This window comes from Phytophthora parasitica (genome assembly GCF_000247585.1).
Source record: "Phytophthora parasitica INRA-310 unplaced genomic scaffold supercont2.9, whole genome shotgun sequence".
NCBI lineage: Eukaryota > Oomycota > Peronosporomycetes > Peronosporales > Peronosporaceae > Phytophthora > Phytophthora nicotianae.
The window spans coordinates 1,207,337-1,208,600 of NW_008648995.1; the positions used below are offsets into that span (position 1 = coordinate 1,207,337).

The 1,264-nt window shown below is 54.6% G+C and overlaps 1 protein-coding gene across 1 annotated transcript; it reads right to left on the minus strand.

Annotated features, from left to right (window-relative positions):
* Nucleotides 1-16: 16 nt before the first annotated feature.
* On the minus strand, nucleotides 17-1,171 carry PPTG_06431 (hypothetical protein; the record flags this gene model as incomplete). The annotated part of the gene is made up of 3 exons (XM_008900349.1): nucleotides 17-604; nucleotides 704-901; nucleotides 983-1,171. 3 exons carry the CDS (start codon nucleotides 1,169-1,171, stop codon nucleotides 17-19), a joined length of 975 nt encoding a protein of 324 aa, XP_008898597.1.
* Between the last annotated feature and the right edge of the window lie 93 nt (nucleotides 1,172-1,264).

A 1,264-nucleotide genomic window follows, 5' to 3' on the forward strand; every position in this document is an offset into this window, starting at 1 on the left:
GATCAGTCGTCAAGCATTAGTTCTTGACATTCGGCGCTTCGTAGTTGATGGTCGTGTTAGAATCCTCCGTGAAGTCGGGAAGGAACGCTAACTCCTTTGCGTAGTCTTCCAAGCCGATCTTGTTAGCTGGGTGTTCATAATGGTCCACCCCTGGATCGCCTACAGCCTCATTTTCTTCGGTCGTCAACACTCGAGCTACCAACATGTAGGTCTTGTCCAGCACTGCTTCCTTTGTCGACTTGGCCTCGACCTCAGACTCCACACGAACGCTCGCCCTTGTTTGCATTTCTTTTAGCGAAGCGTGTACTTCCTCTCGACCGGCGGTCCTGCCTTCCCACTCCCTAGTCGCAATGTAAGAGGCTGATGAGCCACTGTCTCGACACTTGGCATCCGAGGCTATCTTGGTCTCACCAATCGCTGTACTTGATAGATCACCTTCGGAACCAGGCACCGACTGGACCCGCGGCGATGTGTTCACCACCTTCGTTATACCTTGTAGTTCCTGTGAACATCCTGCCGACTCTTCGTTGGCATCGCTGTCGTCACCATCGCTTCCTGAACCGCTGTCTGACGAGTCTGCGGAGAATCGGATCTCGAACGCGTCCTCGTCCGTCACCCCAGAGGTTAGGCGACCTTCATCTCACTCTCGTTGCTTCAATATCTTCTCCCAATGCTCTGCACACGTCAGCCGATCTGCCGATACGTCCAACGCGTCTTCCGGTGACCTCTTCATGACTCCAGCGAGTGTCGGATATGCTCGCCGCTCAACCGATGGAGGTTGGGTCGCCAGCCATTGTTCGTAGAGTTCGCACTCCCGTTTGAAAAACTGTCGGTCGCGACAGTTCTCGTAGGCAAGCACTTGCCAGTCCTTGTACTTCTTGGAGTCTAGGCGCACGTAGCCCTCGCCTCACGGCAGATATCCGACAGGAACCAGCATGGCCTGTCTATCGAACGCTGGAACGGACGCCGTCCGTTCCTAGACGTTCGTCAATCTGATGCGCAGTGGTCGAAACCTTGTCACTGATGGGATGACCTTCTCTGTACGTCGAACCCACAGTACGTGCTCTTCCAGTCTCGCCACTCGTTTCGCTAGTCGATACTCGCGAGACTCGTGGCCAGGTACGTCTAGAGCTTCGGACGGTCCAGCATTGACGTGTGCACTGTACTCCATACTATCCACCACGTTCTTCGTCTCGGTCAGCGGGATGCACACTTCATTTGGAAGTTGAGCAGCAGCACCATGGAACAGATCCAGCCGAATTCC